The sequence below is a fragment of the Paroedura picta genome, chromosome 15 (assembly GCF_049243985.1).
Source record: "Paroedura picta isolate Pp20150507F chromosome 15, Ppicta_v3.0, whole genome shotgun sequence".
Taxonomy (NCBI): Eukaryota; Metazoa; Chordata; class Lepidosauria; order Squamata; family Gekkonidae; genus Paroedura; species Paroedura picta.
Window position 1 is genome coordinate 8,876,494 of NC_135383.1, and position 17,681 is coordinate 8,894,174.

General features: G+C 50.5%; 2 protein-coding genes across 2 annotated transcripts in view; both read left to right on the top strand.

Moving 5' to 3' along the window:
• ESPN (espin) overlaps window positions 1-17,259 on the top strand; it is a 71,846-nt gene extending 54,587 nt beyond the window's left edge. The window contains exons 10-14 of the mRNA XM_077311886.1: window positions 1,632-1,777; window positions 2,567-2,833; window positions 13,610-13,689; window positions 14,635-14,646; window positions 16,306-17,259. Of these exons, the coding sequence (XP_077168001.1) occupies window positions 1,632-1,777; window positions 2,567-2,833; window positions 13,610-13,689; window positions 14,635-14,646; window positions 16,306-16,453 (653 nt within the window). The 3' untranslated portion in view covers window positions 16,454-17,259. The remainder of the gene's footprint in view (window positions 1-1,631; window positions 1,778-2,566; window positions 2,834-13,609; window positions 13,690-14,634; window positions 14,647-16,305) is intronic.
• Window positions 3,816-9,905, top strand: LOC143824511 (espin-like protein). Its single transcript, XM_077311885.1, has one exon. The coding sequence runs from the start codon at window positions 6,020-6,022 to the stop codon at window positions 7,742-7,744; it is 1,725 nt and encodes a 574-aa protein (XP_077168000.1). The 5' UTR covers window positions 3,816-6,019; the 3' UTR covers window positions 7,745-9,905.
• Window positions 17,260-17,681: the final 422 nt, after the last annotated feature.

Here is a 17,681-nt window from a genome sequence, read left to right on the forward strand (position 1 = left end):
CCAGAGACATAGAGCTGAGATACGTGATCGAGAGAATCATGTGATCAGGAGAATTATGTGGTGCTGCTCTTGCTGGTCTGAACCACTTCGGACTGAAGGTGGGGGGAATCACATGCTCGAATGTTTCCTCATATCGAAAAAGAACTCTCCCCTCGTAGAAAGCTAGGAGGCCAGGAACTAAAGCTAGGCTTTCGAACTCCCTGACGTCCTAGCTTTCTGCTTGCACTGAAACATCTTTATTCAAACATGTATTTCCCCCCCACTTCCTTTCGAAAACGGCACCGTTCCGGGAGGGCTGTTCCTTGTCATTCTTCTATCGTGCGGATTAGCTCTTTGCCTTTTTCCAGACGAGCAGCAGTGAAGATCAAGAGTTCCGTGGCACCTTAACTCATTTTATTGATGACTGTTTTGTCTGTGAGGTCTAGTGAGATTTATGGAGGGTGACCCATCACTGCAAAGATGTTCAGTTGCGCATGTCTCAAAGAAGGAGATTTGTGCAAAGCCATTGGGAGGGGAAACAGACAATTGCCAGGTTCAAGGGAGACTTGTTGCTCTTTGCAGTGATGTGCTCAGTGCGTTGTGGGCTCAGGAGGCGGTACTCCAGATGTTCCCTCCCTCCCATTGGCTCATCACCTGCAACAGTCATAACCCCCCTTCCCCATGATGTGCTTAGGTCATTAGTGCACTGCAAGAAGTCAACCAAACAACTAAAAAGGTTCTCTGAGCCCAGATCAATTTCCTATTTAGTGGAGGTTGCTGGTGTGCCTCTGTGTGAATTGCTGTTCCCTTGGAACGAAGTTTGAGTCCAGTAGCACCTTTAAGACCAACAGGTTTTAATTCAAGGTATAAGCGTTTGTGTTCCACAAATTCCACCCCTGCCCCCTGTCACCCTCCCTTCCATTTGGCTGATGTTCCACTGCCCTCTGACACATTTTGAACTTCCTGGTACACGCTCAGGTTGTTTGGGGGTGCACCTGTTGCTTCCTACGTACCTGACGAGCATCCTGCACCATGTGTCCGCAGGTGGTTCGGTTTGCTGCTGCCAGACCATGACTAATCCAATCCACCTATTTTACTGAGAGTGAATAATAAAACTTGTTCTAATATATATAGCCACTGTTAAAAGACTTTCATCAAGGACTCGATGCAGAATTTAAGAGCAAACACACCAAAAAATTCAACTGGAGACCAGCAACTAGGATTTAAGGGATTGGAACAAAGGGGGAGGTAGAGCGGCCTGCCCCCCCCCCCCGGCTAACAGGAGCCCATTCCGCACAGGTTGGTTAATGCACTTACAATGCAATTTAAAAGGTGCAATTTCTGCACCTACTGGATAATGAACTTTCAATGTGTTTTTGCAGCTGGATTTTCCCATGTGGAACAGGATAATATGCTTCTAAAGCACATTGGAAGTGGATTATCCATCATGTGCAGAATGGGCCCTGTTTGCATAGGAAAATCCAGCTGCAAAAAGACTCTGAAAGTACGTTATCCTACATGTGTAGAATGTGCCCCAGTCTTGATCAGCTCTCTGAGAGCCTTGCAGCTTCCACAGATCAAGGGTTCTGAAGGACAGGCGGGAGAATTTATCGGCTTTCCCCCTCTTTCCCTGACCCCCTTTTCTCTTGCAGGCACCAAGTCATTCAACATGATGTCCCCGACCGGTGACAACGCCGAATTGCTGGCCGAAATCAAGGCTGGGAAGAGCCTCAAGCCGACGCCCCAGAGCAAGGGCTTCACCACGGTCTTCTCGGGCTGCGGCCAGGCGGGAGCCAACGTAGGTGACCGGTCGGGCTGGCCGCCTAGCTAACCTTTTCAGCCTGAATGTCCAAGGGGAGGGAAGCAGCAACACGGCAGCAGGGTGAACAGTGTGGGCTGCCAGAGGGTTGCTTTGGGCTGCAAGGGAGAGCTGGATGTACAAAGCATCACTGAATGAGAACGCTTATGAACCGGTGGGCTCTTGGCCTGGTCAGGTCAGCGCTGTGTAGTCTGACCAGTGACAGCACTCAGGGTCTCAGGTCTTACAGATAACTTCTGGATCCTTTTAAGAGGAGAGGGTGCCAAGGATAGAACGCCAAGGATAGAACCTGTGCCCCCTCGACTGCAAAGTTCCCAATGCGGAAGCGGCCCAAGTTACAAATGAATGTAGTGGCATAATAAATGTGCCATGCGCAGCAGTGTGGTCCAAAGGTGTCCTTTTTGTGCTGTGAATGGATGGCCCCATGTGGCAAGAGATGATCTTGACCACAAAATCCGGTTTGGGGTTAGAATTTCATTCCCAATCCTATTGGCAGGCCCGTCTAAATGCGAAGTAGCAAGCGTTTAAATGTAGTAAGAATCAGCTTCAGAGCAGGGAAATTGCAGCCGCCAATTGTTGGATGTTGCGCTGTCTGTCCAGCATTGCGATCCTTTGCAGCTGGATTTGGTTGCCCGAGCAGGGAAATCCCCTTACAGATCATTTCTGTAGCAAGAAAGAGACTCAAAAAAGAGCCCAGCTGTTTTCAGGCAGGCGTCCGAGAGACACTTTCTTCCCAGTTCTCACATCCTCTTTCTTCCTCCGATCCAGGTTGAGATTCCCAACTCCTCCCCGTCTCCCACCAGGACACCGACTCCCCCGTCCACTCCTGATGGGACCTCGGCCACTTCGCCCGAGCCGGTGGTCAATGGCTCCTCACCGCTGCTGGCCTCCTCGGCCCCGGCCAGCCAGGTGGACGTCGAGGCCCTGATCCCCACCCACGACGAGCAGGGGCGGCCCATTCCGGAGTGGAAGCGCCAGGTCATGGTCCGCAAGCTGCAGATGAAGATCCAGGAAGAAGAAGAGCAAAGGCGCAAGGTACAACAAAGCGGCTGGGAGAGCGGGAGGAAGCTGGCATGGCGGGGCGTTTGCCGTGAGTTTGCTGTGGAGAAATGGCTTCCTGCAGGCCCAGTGGAAATCGGACTCTCTTGCCAACAGGCAGGGACGACTGGCTGCTGTAGCATCTTCTCCTGGTGATCCAGAGGGGTCTGGAGAGGCCAGCCTTGGCCAATTCTGCACGTGCTGGATAATGCACTTCCAAAGCAGATTTTCCTGTTCCGCACAGGAAAACTCAGCTGTCAAAGCCCATTGAAAGTGCATTATCCTATGTGTGCGGAATGAGCCCTGCTCTTTGGTTTTGACAAAGTCTCCAGATAGGGACTCTCCTGCTGTCAAGGGAAGGGGTGAATTCTTATTTCGTTCCTGCTCAGTTGCCTGGAGGACTCGTTCCTTTCTCTCTTTCCTCTTCACAAAACCAGGTCAACTTTAATAAAGGAATGTGTCGCTTCAGATTCCTCTCCCTCCCCCACCCCGCCCCGTATTTCCTCTCCTCCCCACAAAACCAGGTCAATTTGATTTAGAGCGTGCACGTGAGGAAAGGCTGAGAAGCTTTAATTGCATTTTTCAAACAAATAGTTTTTATAAGGGACAGGACGTTAACTTTAGGAGACGTGGCATTCTTCCTTTCAGAACAGTACCCAGAAAAAATAATAATGCAAAAGCCAAGTTTATGCAAAGCCTTGTGCAGCTGCTGGGACTGGACAATTTCTAGCAACGCCCTCGGATATCTTTTAAGTTGTACTTTGAGATTTGTGAGACATTTATCGGGTGATATGACCCTATGTGGTCATGTTGACCCACCCTCTCCTCCCATAATGGCCAATCATGGGCCTGGAGGGGGTGGGAAGGGGAGGGGCCCTGGGTGGGCGTGTCCACAGCTCTGCTTCCCAGCCATATTCTGCACTATTGTGACACTTCTGGGGTTTCTCAAAGCCTGAAGGAGGTTTCAGGGGTTTCTCAAGAGTAAAAAAAGTTGAGAAAGGCTGTTTTGCATACTTCACTCATCGGCCGAGGTCTTTACACGAACACGGTCTGCATGCAGGGCCCAGCCAACCTGCAACCCACTGAACACAGACCTGGATCCTCCGTATTCAAAAACAGACCTGGATCCTCTGTATTCAAAACCAGACCATTGGCTACCAGGGTCTGTCTTGCCTGCTCAGACTGACAGTGGCCCTCCAAGCTCTAACCCATCGTCTGTCACTGGATTCTTTTTAACAGGAGGTGGCAGGAATCGAACCCAGGACATTTGTTTCCCAAGCAGAAGCTCTTTCACTGAGCTACAGCCAGCCCCTCCCAAGTTGCCTTTGTCCTCCTCAGGAATGGCAGACCAGGCCACGAGGAGAGGCTTGTTCACCTTTACTTACCTTTTCGTCCAGGTATTCCTGAAAAGGCCGACCGGGGTTCCTCGGATACGCACCGCGAAAGGCTTTTTTATCTCTGTTCTCAAAGAAGAACAGCAGGACAATCTATCCTGTGGCTCATGGTTAGAAGCCAGGCTGGCGCATTCGTTAGCGAGCCAAAAAAGAGCCCCAAAGGGTAAACACTGCTCCTGCCAAGAGGCAAAGTGTAATGAAAATAAATTCTAAAATCTCCTTGGAATTGAATCCTAAATCATCCGACGTAATTTTAACACAGGCACTCCAGTAGATAATTCTTACCAGAGTGCTTTTGTTAATATTATGTCTGACGATTTATGATTCAACACCAAGGAGATTTTTTTTTGCAAAAAAATTAATAGAATAAATAAGCGTACAGAAACACACTATACATTTTCTTGGATTATTATTTTTAATTTAATTTATGTTCGTTATGTATTGCCTCCTGGCAGCGGCACAGTTTACCCCTCCGGGCTCCTTTTCTGGCTTGCCTTCTGATTACTGTGCAATCCCTTTCCTTGTAATATCCTGGCGTACGAGTTAGAGCCTTTGAAACCCTTTACTCTAGTGTGCAAATTCTCCATGGGGAGGCATCCTTCCACTGCCATGATCTTGGTAGATGTACGTTGTGTGTGCAGCTGTGCCGATCCGAACTCCAAAACAGCACAATTCCTTTTATTAGCACCAACCAACATGGCACAAAACAGTGTGCAAACTTTGAAGTTCACCAGAACTCTTTGTCAGGTCGGATGGATGATCTTGGACCAGTTGTTCTCTCACACCACCCCTCTCCTCGAATAAAACATCCTGTTCTGAGCTTCTGCTTCATCTCCCGTCAGCACACTCAAAGACCAGTATCTCTGACAGCCAAATTAAATGTCAGTTCCCTACAAGTCCTTTCCGCTGTCCTTCCAACGGCTGCCCTTTCACTATCTCAGAACACTCACAAACATTCCGTGTGTCATCCCAGGAGCTCACTCAATAGAGAGAATTCTGCAAATGGCTTTCAGTGGCCTTCCGATCTCATTCTTTCTCTCCCAGCTCGTTTGATTTTTTTTTTTCCCCTTGCGAGTTTTGGGTTGGGGGAGGCAGAGGAGAAACGGCATGCATCTCCTATGACCTCCGCATGGTTTTGAGCTCTGTGCCTTGGTGTGCCTGTCTCTAAAATGCGTTTAACCTGCAGTATGCGCCCGGGGCCAACTTTTCAGGGGCAGAGTCACTGCGACGTTGACTTGGCTTTCCAACTTCTGAGCTTCCCTGCTGCTTTTTAATTGGGTCCGTTTGGCTAGCAAGAAATTCTCCCCGCAAAAAAAACAAAACCATCCATTTCCCCCCTGAACATGATACTGCAGGGATAAATGCCTTACATAGTCACTCAGCGGTGTAATGTGTGAACACCTCCCGGCGGGGTCCGCCATTGAATCAGTAACACCGTTCTGTGCCTCATGCGGTTCTCTCACATGCCCAACACATGAGCTGGAAAACCGTAAGTGTCTGTCTCTCCCACCATGCCTCCCCGACCCTGTCCCTCCACTGCAGCCTGCATTGCCCCCCCTAAGCTGAAGGCCCTCGACCAGCCTGGACCGTCACCATTACACCCTGAGGGGACATGTAAGGCCGAGAGTGTGCAAAACCAAGGACCGTATCGAGGCCGCTCCTGAGGGAGGCTCTGCCCTCTGTTCTTTTTTTCGCCCCGCCTTAGCTTCACGCCGGTAGCTACTACCCTCAGGAAGGCTGGCGCTACTCCCATGCCCACAATGCCATCCTCGGCCCCTTTGGGGAGCTCATGACCGAGGAGGACATCCTGCGCATCGAGAAGCAGATCGAGAACCTGCAGGTGATGCACAAGGTCCACCGAGTGGAGACCGAGCTGGAGCACCTGGAGACGGAGCTGCAGCAACTCCTGCCCGTCTCGGCCGCCCTGGCCAACGAGCACTTCACCGTCAACCCCAGGCGCATGCAGGGCCGAGCCGACGACCTCCCGGCCTGGTGCAGCAAGATCTCCACCCTCCTGAAGAGCATGGCCGTCCTCCTGGCCACGCTGGGGGGCAAGGCCACCAGCCTGGCCGACATGGTGACGCCTGAAGCGCTGGAGCAGGCGGACGCCACCGCCGAGGCTTCCCGTCGAGCCTCGCCTCCTCTGAAAGATGGCCCGGCCAACATCGCCCGCTCGCAGTCCTTTAGCTGCACCCGCGAGGAAGTGGAGAAGGAGATCCTGCAGTGGGGAGTGTCCGTGAAGAACCTCAAGGCCAACTACGAGCTGCACATCCAGTCCCAGCTGCCCATCACCGCGTCTAGCCGAGTGTACAAGCGGAAGCGGTCCCTCCCCGTGGGGACCGCGCCGTTTGCGTACAGCCGAGAACCCATCTTGGAAGAAGACTACATTAGTGGCATCGAGGGGTACGGCGCACTGGGTGAGGGCATCTCTGTCCTTGGCATGGAGCCGCCCGTTCAGCTCTCCCATGCCCCTCTGCTCTACGGGGAAGTGGGGCCTCTCTTCCCTGCATCGGGGAATGCTCAGTGCGTCGGGGGAGATCCCTTTGGGGAAGCGTTGTTCAGTCCGGACCACATGACCAGGAGCCTCCCCGTGCAGACAGAGCTGAGCTGCGTCCAGGACTACATCGACATGCGGAAGGAAAGGATTGTTTACCTCTTCCTGGAGCACTGGAAGAAGTGGACCTTCACCGAATCAGATCGGCAAACGGCCCCCAAGAGGAAGGCGGCCCCGACGCTGAGCGTCGACTCGGCCGAAGACCACAAAACGTACAGCGGCGCGGACGACCCCCTGTCGCCCGAGGCCAGCGAAGACGACCGGCTCTTGTACTTCATGAAGCAGCGGCAAGTGGTGGGGAAGCTGATAGTGCACTGGAGAACCATCATCAGCCAGGTGCCCACCAGGCAGATCCGACGCCTGAGCCGCACCAACATGCTCTACTGGCCCGAGCATTTCCTGCCCCATGTCAGCGGCGTGCCGGTGGAGTACGACAGCCTCTCCCTCGACCTCTTCATGCTGGGCTACTTCCAGCTGCTGGAAATGAACATGACCCGGGAGGAGCGCAAGTTCCGTCACCTCCTCTGCTACGAGATGTTTGACCGGCTGGGTAGCCACTGCTGGGAGCTCATCCGCCAGTTCCACAAGGTGGTGATGGAGGAGATCGAGGCCGGCCGGAGGGACTGGCTGGACGGCTTCGAGGACCTCAAGCAGGAGTTCTTCGGGGACAACCTGCAGCCCGGCGGCGTGGCTGGGGCGGAAGCGGAGGTGCTGGCCAAGGTGTGCCACCCTCCTGTCCTCTGCCACCAGGAATCGTCTCAGACCTTGATCAGCAGCATCCAAGAACCCCCCAGCTCAGCTGCGGATGAACTGGCCCCAACCCCGGCCCCTAAAAGTAGGAAGAACTCTGTCCAGCTGGTTTCGGAGGCTGGCGAATTCAGCAACGAAGACATTTGCCGTTACATAGACCGTAGCTTCTCCTTCTGGAAGGAGAAAGAGGCAGAAATGTTTGACATCTGAGGGATGGGCGGAGAGGGTGGCTGTCTTTCCCACGTGCTGAGCTCAGGCCCCGTTTCAGCCTCCCGACTTGGGGTTGGACAGTCCCAACCCCACCCACCATGCCAGAAGGCGTTCGTGGTTGCTCCAAGACAGCGAAGCGACTTCATCAGAGCTGGTGGGCTGGAGGTCACGACAAGCCTCCGCAAGGGCTTTTGCTTGAGTCCTTGGATTGTGGACGCGTTTTTGCGTGAGCTGCGGCCAAGCTCTGGTAGGAAAGTGCTTTCCAGATGTCCATGGACCACAATTCCCATGAGCCTCTGCCCAGCACGGCACTGGCAGGGGTTTGTGGGAATTGTAGTCCATGGGCATCTGGAGAGCCACAGTTTGGCCACTCCTGTCCTAGGCGATGCCATCTTGGTTCACGTTGGCCAACGTTTTGGCCTGGTCCCTACATGGGCTGCAAACCAACCCGCCTGCTACAGTCCAAGAGGTTCTTCAGCAAACAGGTCAGCATGGAGAACATTCCTTGAGTGTAGATGGGCCCAAAGATGTATTTGGGGGCAGGAAAGAGAAAAGGCAGCCAATGTACTGTTTTGCCAGCTCCCCAAGTAGCCTAAATTTAAATGAAACCAAACTTGGTTCATGTGGTTCCTGGGGGCGGCCTTGAACGAGTTATTCTGCCTTCTGTGTAGCATACCGTTTTGGTTTGTGTCTGCTATGCGTAAACATCCACGTCTTTCAAGCATTTATCCGCTAAGGCACACTTTTTCTGAATTAAAACGGACACATACTTCTCTCTTACATAAGATTAACCCACCCTCCTGTGTGTTGTTGGGTGTGCCCTATAATTGACTCGTTCAGAGATGCAACGGGGAGGCTTAGGGAGGTAGCTCTGCTTTGAACATGACTGATTGAATCCTGCCAGATGAAGAGAAGAGGCAGACTTTACTACCTCCCAGTGGGTGTCGATTGGAAGGAGGTGAGGCCTGGACGGTGAATCAAGAGAGGCACAGCAGGCACCCTCCACCTGAGCAGCACATCTGTAACTTGTGGCATTGCACGCTGTTCCTCCAGGATGAAATCTTCAGGCTGCAGTCTGTTGTCTCGGAATGCTTTATAAATGCCCAAAGGACCCGTGAAGAAGATCTGGACAGTCTATTCAGCAGATTCTCTTTCCAGTCGGGTGGGTGGCCAGAGGGATCCTGTTTGAGCCGGTCTGTTTTGTGACGTGGTTTATTTCTTCCCTGCACATTTTAAGTCCTCTTCTTTGCGTTCATTAACTGGAGCCACCGAAATCTGGAAAAAGTAATTGTTCAAGCAGAGGTGGGGTGTAGGGGGGATCTGGGCGGGCGTGTCTGTATGAGGCTCTTGTTTCCATGGTAAAATAAAGGTGTGTGATGCATGGAGGGAATTGGCCATCTTTATTTCTAACAGGAGAGAAGTTTGAGTTCATCAGTATTTATGTAGGAGTTTATACCTTGCCCCTTCATCCAAAGGACCCAGGACGGCTCATAACAATACAGAATAAAATTATCTAAAATACGTTTAAAAGAATTTAAAACAGCCCCCACCATCCCTTCACGCCCTGGCAGGGCAGCGCTCAAAGGATATTAGACTTCAAGGGCCTTGGGGAATAGGTGTGCTTTTACCAGGTGTCAAAACCCATACAGTCAAGGAACCGGTCCTTGCTGGTGTCCTGTACTCAATGCTGGGCCCATAACCCTTTTGTTAGCAGGGTGAGTAAGTCATAGATATGCACATGCTGCATTTTAGGATAGTGCAGAGGAGAGATAGAGCCAGCCTGTCTCTCTCTCTGCAAGCCAGCTATGTAGACAGGCTCTCTTTCTCTCTGCACTATCCAGTATGGTCGTTCCTTAATAAAATCCTTTTTTCTCCTAATCCTAAAATACAGCATGTGCATATCTATTGACTTACTTATCCTGCTAACACTCAACAGGTGAGGAAACTGCTCTTGGTTAAGTCAGACTTCACTACGGGCTGACCATATCCCAAAGCAATCCTGACCTGAAGCACCCCTTGGCAATCCTGACCTGCCGCTGAGTCACCTTGCAGCCCCCCAAGGCTGCTGATTCTTCCTGGCATTATCCTCTCAGGGCTAATGCCCTTGAGGAATGCAAAGCCCGGGACTCAATGAGAGCTGAGCTCTCATGACCTCGTGTTCACTCTACATTTCAGCCTAAGCTTCTTGCCCTGGCAGGTTTGCTGGGCGATTGGCCGGCCCTCCCACCCACCCACACTGCCTTTGACAAGGAGGTGGGTCAGCTGAGGACACCACGGTGGTGTGTCCAGGCCTTGCGGGGAATTATGTAGTACTCTGGCCCCGGGGATTGCGTCAGCCCGGCCATAACTCCTTTGCAGCATGTCAAGAGAGGCCCCCAAGTGCTTTGAATTCTCTCTCGACAGGTGTGGGCGAGACCCTCCGAGCCTGGCCCAGATTCTGGATTGTCTCTTGCCTTTCCGGTTGAAACTTTGGGTGCTTGAATGTCTTAGAATCATAGAGTTGGAAGGGGCCTCCATGGTCATCTAGTCCAACCCCCTGCACCATGCGGGAACTCACAAGTACCTGCCCCTCCCCCGCTCACCATCTGCCTAAATTCATAAAATCAGCATTTCTATCAGATAACTATCTAGCCTCTGCTTAAAAACTTCCAAAGAAGGATCCAAAGAATCCACCGAGAAAGCCTGTTCTACTGAGGAACTGCTCTAACTGTCAGAAACTCCTTCCGGATGTTTAACTGAACATTCTTTTGAATTAATTTCAACCCCTTGCTTCTGGTCCGGCCCTCTGGGGCAACAGAAAACAACTCTGATCTGTCTTCTTTATGACAGTCCTTCAAGTATTTGAAGATGGTTATTAGATCACCTCTTAGTCATCTTCTCTCCAGGCTCACGATGAAGGACACGTCAAGGCCTGTATCCAAGCCATGGGCACGTGACGCACGAAAGAGGGAGCTGGGTTGTCCCTACCCTGACCTGGATGGCCCAGGGTAGCCCCATTCCAGCACACCTGGAGAGCTAAGCAAGGTTGACCTTGGCCAGTGCTCAGAGGGGAGGCCTCCAATGGTGCAGAGGCAGGCAACGGCCCACCCCCTCCGTTGGTCACTCACCTTGAAAACTCCAGGGGGGGGGGTCGTTCCGGGTCTGCTGCATCTTGATAGGGTTATCACTGACCTGTCTTCTGTCGACACCATTTGGTAAAGCAGCCTGTCTTTTTCTGGCTTTGTACAAACTGCGAGAAAAACTATCAAGGTCTTATGCAAGGCAATCAACATACAGCATCCTATTTTTTATTTTTTATTTTATTTTTAAAAATTGTACCTCCACGAGCTTGTGCACTACATGCAAACTGGGGGAGCGGACCAAAGGTACACAGGAGGAGAGTCGCTGAAGACAGATTGACATCTCTTGGGTTTTGCTAGCATAACAGTCTCCTGGGCCCATTCTGCACACATTAGATAATGCATTTTCAAAGTGCTTTTGCAGCTGGATTTTCCCGTGCAGAACAGGATAATTTAATTCTAAAGTGCATTGAAAGCGCATTATCCAACAAGTGCAGAATGGGCCCTGAAGCTGCCCCGAATGCAGGTGTGGAATCCAAAAGGGAGTCTCTGGATGGGAGAGGCAGGGACGGCTTGGGATGGTGTATCCCCCTTTCCCAAAACTGAAATGTTGCTCCCCGCTACCACCACCACCACATAGACACACCAAAGTCTTCCTTTCGCAGCCATTTATTCCCAGTGGGTCCCCCACCCATTCATCCTCTAAGCTTGATCAAAAATCTCCCCTTTATCTTCACGCTGAGTCATACAGGAACTGGGTGGAGGGTTTGTCAGATGAAAGACGTGGAAACAGATGGGTTGGTTGCTCTTACGCAGTGGATAGTTTGTTTGCTTTAAAAATCCATTGCTGATTGCAGCCGTGCTAGGCAGGGGTTTAGCTTCCGGGGGATTAATTTTTAGATATCTATAGAAAGTCAGGACCAAGACAATAGGAAGAGTTGTCTCACTAGACTAGGCTTTCTCAACCGGGGTTTTGTGAAACCCTGGGGTATCTTGAGGGCCCTGGAAGGGTTTCCCAAGTGTGTGGGAGTTAAATTTTTATGTATCTTTAAAATTTGTTAAACAGTTGATTGATATGACCATATATACCAGGGGTAGTCAAACTGCGGTCCTCCAGATGTCACTGGACTACAATTTCCATGAGCCCCTGCCAGCGTTCGCTGGACATCTGGAGGGCTGCAGTTTGACTACCCCTGATATTTACAGTCATGTCGACCCAGCCCCCCCCTCCCAGAATGCCCAATGATGGGGTGAGAAGGGGAGGGGCCCCAGGTGGACATGTTCATAGCTATGCTTCCCCACCATATCCTGCATGCTCATGCCATTTCTGGGGTTTCTCAAAGGCTTAAGAATATTTCCGGGGTTTCTCAAGGGCAAAAAAGTTGAAAAAGGCTACGTTAGGCAAGGAAAACCCTTGTGCTGAAACGGAACTGTCACTAGCCAGTAGGTTCCTGCACCACAATTCTCTTCTTTGCAGCAAAATGAGCATGGCACTTCCCCCAGCTGGAGTAAGAGATGATGTCTTCCTGCGTGGTTTATATACTGAAAAACGGGACTCCCAACAGGGAACCTTGCAGCGATGACATTACACAGCTGGTTGGGATCCTGCCGAGTTGTGATATACTTCTCAGGAGTCCACTGTGTCCGTGGCCTGCAAAAGTCAAAGTGCTTTCTCTCCCGGCCCTGTTCACATTGGGCGTCACCGGTTTGTGGATGTTCTACAAGCACAGGCACAATTCAAGGTCCAGAACACTTTGGATAAAATCTGTGCTGAGTGTTACGGCAGCCGAAAGGAGGGCAGAGATAAGGGGCTGGTTGATCGTTTGGGTATTCCTTTCCATTCCAGTTTGTTTCGGGTTCTGAGGGCCTTGGGTCTCACCACCAACCAGAGTTTGGAAAGCGGTGAGGCCCACGGGTCCTTTATTGATGCCCTGAGACGGTGGCACCCACGTTCAGGTCACTTGCACATGGGCAAGGGCTGCACTCTGTGTCTCTGGAGCCTTCCAGACCCCCAGCATAGCTTGACAAATCCCAAGCAGCCATCTTTTTATGCTAGCGACGTGATCTCAGCCAGAACTGAGAATTCCCAGCCAAAGCAGCGTCTCAACGGGAGCACTTGTTGACAGCCAGCCCCTGACCTACAGAATTCCCTTCTTGGGTTTGAGCTGTTTTTTCAAGTGGGTGTTCTGTTCTGGGATTATATTCTGCGAGAGTGATTGTATCGCTCTCAGAATTATAATCCGCCGATCAGTTAAAACCAAATCTCTCTTGCAGAGAGGGGCGTGTTCAAACCTATTTCAGGGTCCCTCAAAGGGGGTCCCTAAAGAGGAAATTGGTCCAACAACTGGGACTTGGCATTCACCAGTCAGTGAAAATCATAGATGGATTCTCTTTCCTTGACCTGTATGCATACAGTTTGGCTTTTATGATAATGGTCTGTTTCCCTGGAGCCTGAGCCCATTCACACGATCACCAGACCATCCTGGGTTTCCTTGCCCCACTGCATCGCCTTGCCAAAGAGTTAAGGGGCTTCAGGAGAACAGGGGCTGCCAAATGTCTATGAGGACCCGCCACCTTTCCTAAGGAGAATTCTGACATTGATCACCTCCTGGGTTCTGCCCCCTCTTTTCTGTGCCCTGAGCCTCCATTTCTCCACCCTTCCCTTCTTGAACTGCTAACTCTTCCCGCAAAGCCAACCATCTGGATCGGAGCTGCCGGCCGTTCTCCCAGGAATTTCTTCCCTGCTCCTCGACTTTTTCAGCCTTTAGTGGAAGAAAAGCCTCAACTTCCCTTTGTTGTATTGCAGGAGAAAGAAGACGAAGCTCGCTTGGCCACGATGCCAGCCTGGCGGAGGGATATTTTTCGCAAGAAGATGGAAGAGGAAAGGTGAGGATGAATTAACGCAAAGGCTGGCTGTTAATCATGCTGTTCACAAGATATATATATATATATTGCTAGGGACTGAAATTTGGCCCCCTGATGCAGTATTTTCTGTGTCACCATGACACAGTGAAATACGGTTTCAAAGCAGCAAGGGCATTGGAGGCTCAGTGTGGGCAGCAGGCCAGACAGGGGCCACGGTCCTGTAGCCTCCCATAGCAACACACAGCCCTTGAATACCTGTGGAGGGGTTTTGATGGGTGACTTCGGACAACAGCAGGGCTAATTCCCAATTGTGAACTTGCCTTAAGTACAGAAATAATTAATTGTGCCACAAAACAGGGGTGGGTGGGTGTTTGCCCTCCCATTCAAGAAGTGATTTCACCAAAAGTGGGCCTTGAAGTCCCTATATACTCAGGGCACTTGGGGAGCAAGATGGAATTGCTAGATGCAACTTTAGTTCTGCTTTTAAATGGTAGTGATATGCTGGGGGCTTTTTGGTGGTGGTCACCTACCCCGAGATGACATTCCCTCTCTTGTTCAATATGATTTCCAGGTTAAGATTTTTTAAAATTGCAGACAATATTTCCATCTCTAAAATCCCCTGGCAAAAGCTGTCTTGTTCAGGCCACTTTTTTAACGGCTGTTTTTGTGTTGTTTTGTTACCTTTTGTCTTATTGGTGAATGTTTTATACCTGGCATATTTTACTGCCTTTTGATTTTAATTTCCCTGTGCTTTCCTGAAAGCTGTTTCCCATACTTTGTGGCAGGGGTGGCCAAAACTATGGATTCCATGGACTACAATTACCATGAAGCCCTGCCAGCGTGCTCCTGTAACTGTAGTCCGTGGACATATGGAGAGTCACAGTTTGGTTTATGGGAATGTGGCTAAGAAGGGAATGTGACTTAGATTCTCTGATTCTTTTTTTCCTTTTCTCTCTTCTTCTACAGAGAGCACAAACGGTGAGTCTGGACTTTTCGTGACCCATCTAACAGATGGTAACATTGGTTGGAATGTGGGGAGAGACCATCCGAAAGCACCGTTTCAGGTTCTGGTCAAACAACCTTCCCATACTTTGCTTTCTCAGACTGGAGCAGAGAGATCTCACCTGCAACCCCCCTGCCTTGTTCAGGACTTGTAGACTGAGGGTCCATGGCTTCCTTTGTTGAGTCTGTCCTTCTCCTGTTGGGTCTTCCTCTTTTCCTGCTGCCGTCCACTTTTCCTAGCATTATTGTCTTTTCCGATGAGTCTCGTCTTTTCACAATCATGTAATCAAAGTGTGATAGCCTCAGTGCAGTCATTCTAGGCTCCTAACTCCGTATCAGTGGGCAGTCAAAAGAGAAGCAAGCAGATGGGGTAACTTGTATGTCTTTCTCCTAAAGGATTGGTGACCCCACCCCTGGCCTGTGGAGCCTGCTGATGGGCTTCCAGGCACCCCTGTTTCCTTGTTCTCCAAAACATCTCTTCCCCAAAGCAAAGAACCCATCCTGGCTTTCCTCCACAATGTTAAAGTACACGGAGTCCAAGAAGGATTACCTCTGTGTCCATAAAGAGCAGCCCATTTAAAAAACGACAACCCCCATCATACTCCTGGCTTGGAACCTTCCAGGATTTTGGCATCGGCCCCCCTCCCGCATGGCATCCATCTGGTTTTGTTGCCTATGGCAACCTAGCCTTGATCCCTCACTTAAAAACAGGATCTTCCCTCTTGTTTCTTTCTTCCTTTCTGACTGAGCAGCCCTTTTATCTGTGTTCTTCTCATCTGAAGCTATACGGCTAGCCCACCCTGTCACTTTCTTGCATTTTGATGCTGGCTCAGCCCAGGAACTTGAAGGAAGAGACAAGATCGCCCTCTTAAACTTCCGAAAACACCACAGGAGTGGCTTTAGAACAGGGGTAGTCAAACTGCGGCCCTCCAGATGTCCATGGACTACAATTCCCAGGAGCCCCCTGCCAGCGAATGCCAGCGAATGTAGTCCATGGACATCTGGAGGGCCGCAGTTTGACTACCCCTGCTTTAGAACATTCAAAAATAAATGAGGTATTTTATTCACTGTAGAGGAAAGAAGGTCAGGTGAAATCAGGAGTAAGGTGAACGTCTGAGGTAAATCAATGACGAATTCTGAGGTCGTTTAGTAATTTCACATTCATGTATTTCCAGCAAGTGAGAGTTTAAAGCTTTTCACAAAGTCTTAGAAGCACAGAGATGAGAGGCTTTTGTTTCAGGGTTGCCTAGACAGGCCAGTTCATTTTCTGGAGTTGAATGGGCTTTGGTGTTCAGAAGGCAGTGATGCAGTACCATGCACCCAGAATCCTTCTCTAGACACCTTCACTCTCCAAGCTATCTCCCTTTACAAATGAGCAGGGAACCACTACTCGAACTAGGAGCTCTATTCCTTTTTCTGCCGTGGTTCAGGAGTTGTGTGGTTCCGGAGAGGGGCAGCATGCCTCAACATGGGAGCAAGAGGCCGACAGGAGCATCTGCCCACCACATCGGTCCCCAACCCGTCTGTGATCGCCCCTTCACAGTCCCCAACGCCGTCTCTCCACTTCCGTGGCTTCATGGGTGTTGCTAACAAACTTTCCCCCACCCCACCCCTTCTCCTTCTTCTCTTGAGCAGGAAAGAAGAAGAAAAGTTCAGGCGGGAAGAGGAGGAGAAGGAGAAACAGCAGTCAGAAAAGCTAAGGACTCTTGGGTACGATGAGGCCAAACTGGCCCCTTGGCAAAGGCAGATCATCCTCAAAAAAGGAGACATATCAAAGCACTAGGACCGGGATGCTGCTCTCCCGCCTGCCAGTCTCCATCTGTGCTTTGGGTCCCTCCTTTCCTTTAGATCTCAGACCCCGTCCCCCTTCCTGCGAGGTATCCAAGACGGGGAGAGAGATCCTTTTTCCCCCTTTCTCGTTTCTGGGCCTGTCTCTCCGCAAGAGCCCACCTCCTAGACCACCACCAGCCCCGTTAGCTCGTTTCTCTTGTTCCTATTCATTAATTCTATGCATATTTTAAGATCGTCCCAGTTCCCCAAGGCTGAAGACAGCCATAATGTGCTCAGTGTGGCGGGGGAGATCAGTCAAAGCACCTTCACTGCCTTGAAAGCATGTGTACATTTTTTCCCTCTTTTGTGGAGTGAACTTGGAGAAGCTAAAAAAAAACAAACCAACCAACAAATGCAGTTCCGGAAGCGTTCAATGGTGTAAGCAGCAATTGGTAAGCGTCGGTGACATCACCCACTCCCTAGAGAAATTTTGCGACGGTTTTCAATACCTTCATGCCATATACAGGATGCTTAAAAATATAGGGAGAGGGGATTAGGACTGTTTGCCCGTCATCATAAGGGGCAAGACTCAAAGAGCGTGTGTACGTCTGTCCCCCAGTGAAGACGATCTAGGTTTGCATTGTGGGTGAAGTCACCCACTCTATTAAGAGACGTTATGCCTGTCTTCACCCTTAGGCTGAACGGTCAAAGGAAGCTTGCTACACGGCAGCCGTATTGATTTCAAAATCCCACGGCTGGCACAGTCTCAACTGCTTAATGTCCAAATGTCCGTCTCTATGCAATAAAATAATTTCTCCACGTTTGGCCCTTTGCTTCTGTCTTAGCTCCCCTGTCCCCAAGATTCCTGGATTCTGCAAGAGCGCAGGAAATAATTCCGTGTTTGTCTTTGTTTTAAGTTTCTAAACGTTTACATCTTTGGAAAAAAAATGTTTGCAGTGTGTGGGCTGTTCCTCCTGAAATAGGGACCAGTACATGCAACTGGCAGAAGCAAAACACCAGCAACACCAAAGTAAATTATTCAAAGAGATGGGCGGAGGGCCACATGTTCTCACTTTGCATAATTTATACATGCCCCAGAAACCAATGTTCCTGGATGCAGAGATCGGACTGGTAGAGCTGGAGAATTTCAGCCTTTTGTTGGTCAGTCAAGGACAGGAATGGTTTAAGGCAGGGGTAGTCAAACTGCGGCCCTCCAGATGTCCATGGACTACAATTCCCAT